The sequence below is a fragment of the Myotis brandtii genome, unplaced genomic scaffold, assembly GCF_000412655.1.
Source record: "Myotis brandtii unplaced genomic scaffold, ASM41265v1 scaffold160, whole genome shotgun sequence".
Classification (NCBI taxonomy): Eukaryota; Metazoa; Chordata; class Mammalia; order Chiroptera; family Vespertilionidae; genus Myotis; species Myotis brandtii.
In genome coordinates this window covers 2,733,301-2,735,700 of record NW_005355833.1, presented here as the reverse complement: position 1 = coordinate 2,735,700, position 2,400 = coordinate 2,733,301, and the positions used below count along the sequence as shown (strand labels likewise).

General features: G+C 61.6%; 1 protein-coding gene across 2 annotated transcripts in view; it reads left to right on the top strand.

Moving 5' to 3' along the window:
- Nucleotides 1-10: 10 nt before the first annotated feature.
- ANP32A (acidic (leucine-rich) nuclear phosphoprotein 32 family, member A) overlaps nt 11-2,400 on the top strand; it is a 41,592-nt gene continuing 39,202 nt past the window's right edge. For both annotated transcript variants that reach the window (XM_005862088.2, XM_014536309.1), the window contains exon 1: nt 11-487. In XM_005862088.2, coding sequence (XP_005862150.1) covers nt 434-487 — 54 coding nt within the window. In that variant the 5' untranslated portion in view covers nt 11-433. The remainder of the gene's footprint in view (nt 488-2,400) is intronic.

The window sequence follows — 2,400 nt, the reverse complement described above, 5'->3', positions numbered from 1 at the left end:
TCTCGAGGTAGTCACCTTCCCTATCCCCGCCATTCCTCCCACCCCCCTAGTTCAGCCACGGAGCAGCGGCCGCGCTCCTCAGCCGCCCAGAAATCTAAAGGGGTCCGTCTCCGGCACCACAACCAAATGGCTGAGCCTCCCTGGCCGGCTGCGCAGCCCGCCCATTGGTCCCTTCCCCCGCCGCTGCTGCCGCCACTGGCTGTTGCCCAGAGATCCTTGGCGGCGATTGGCTGCAGCTCCTGCCGCTCATTCGCGCGATCGCAGATCCCGCCTCCACAGCGATCAGGTTTGTGTGCGCCGCGGGTGCTGGGGGCTCGAGAACCGAGCGGAGCTGGTTGAGCCTTCAAAGTCCTAAAACGCGCGGCCGTGGGTTCGGGGTTTATTGATTGAATTCCGCCGGCGCGGGAGCCTCTGCAGAGAGAGAGCGCGAGAGATGGAGATGGACAAACGGATTCATTTAGAGCTGCGGAACAGGACGCCCTCTGATGTGAGCATTTGCCAAAAATATCTCTGTCGGTCCATTCTCCTACTTTGTGTATGTGTGTGTGCGTTGGGGGCGGGGGGGTGAGGCACTTTTATTGAGGGGGGGAGCCCGGGAGGTGTGGGTTTGGGGGTCGGACTGCAAATGAATTGCAAGGTTGGGGGGTTGCAATACCATCAGAGCATGTTCCGGCTGCCGCCGCCGCCGCTGCCCTTGGTGTGTGACTACCTGTGCGTGTGCTCCCGCGTGTGCGAGTGTGGGTGCGAGAGTGTGCGTGCGAGTGTGCACCCATCGGGGGCCAGCGGGCGCACGCGTTTGGGTCGGAGAGAATGAGGCAAAATGACCCTCTAGCTCGTTGCTCCCATGACTCCGTCTGGGGAAAAAGATTAACGAGGGAGGAGGAGGAGAGGGGCTGCCTCCTGGATTTAACAACAAAAAGGGGGTTTATATTTTATAAATGAACCCCCCCTCCCGTCCACCACCCCCTCCCGCACCTCACCCCTCCCTTTCACTCTCGCTCGCGCACACACAATAAGTTTTGGGCTTCGCGAGTCCGGTTTAGTTTCTGATAAATGTGGACCGGGGCCCCCGGGGAGAGCGCGTGGGGAGGGGGCTGCGGTGGAGTTGGGAATGGCTCGAGTTTAAAGTGCGTCTTCATTTCTTTGCAGTGATGAGGCGAGAGACGGGGGAGCCATATTTGTAACTTTGTAGTGTTCGTGAACGCGCCCTTTCTCTCCCTCCCTCCCTTTCTCTGCCTCTTCCTCTTCTCCTCTTTCTCCCTCACTCTTTCCACCCCACCTTCGGGCCAGATGCTGATATTTCTTTCCTTCGGAGCGGAGGATAAATGGGAAGAAGAGGGGGAGGGATTTCCGAACGTGCAAAGGCACAGATAATCCCCGCGCCTCCCCACCCCGAGCGATCGCTATTGCAAGTTACCCCAAGGCTACGTCCCGGTCCCCCCTCGACCCCGCTCCCTCCGGACGCCAGCCTCGAACCCTGGCGACCCCGGGCCGGTCTTTCTCCAGAGGGGGCTCCTCGGCAGCCATTCGGTGCCCGGCTAGTAAATGGGCATGGGAAACTTTGTCAGGACTCGGGCTGCCCGGAGCTGGTGCCCGTGGTGGGCATTGGCTGGGTCCAGATTGATGCGGGCACCGCGAACACGCAGCTCCGGGATGGGAGTTTGCCTTCCCGTCGCCGTTATTGATTGGGTAGCGGCGGGAGCAGGGCCGGAGGAAACTTACACGGCAGGGAACTGGGAGCCTCGGCGAGAGCTCGCCGCTGAGGAAGTGGGAGGCCAGGGTGGGTTACGCGAAAGCTCGTTTTTTGTTTTTGTTTTCTTTTCCTGGCTCCCTCTCGCTTTCAAGAGCTGTTTTATGCGAGTTGGCGGCTCCGCGTTAGAGAACCCGGGGCTGAGACAGAGACGCTGGCTGACTCCTTCTAGTGGCCTTTGGGGACCAGGAGAGCGCGGGCGCAGGGCCGGCGCTCCAGCCGCGGTGGCCAGGGTTCCCGAGTTGGCGGAGCACTGTGTGCTGACCTGTCGCCCCTCCAGCTGATTAAACCCCGAATCCCCGGCGAAGACAGGCCTCGCTTCCTCTTTGCTCTAGTTCCTCCCCCAAACCTGAGTGAGACTTTTGAAAACAAGATCCTTTTTGTGCCTCCCCCCCCCGCCCCCCATCATAACGCAGCTGTGGAGTGTAGACGTGCGGAGCCTGATGGCGCGCAGGGCGGGGAGGGGTGCCCGGCGGAGAAGGCAGGAGTTGCCTGGAACAATTTGCCGGCGGCTTGCCTTTCTCTGGTCGGTTCCCTCGCGGCTGGAACCCCAAGCCGGAGGGTTTGGGGGCTGGGTGTGGTGATGGGGGAGGGGGCCCGAGCCGCGGTCTTCCCGCGTACTTTCCGGAAGCCCCCCGTGCGGAGGGGGA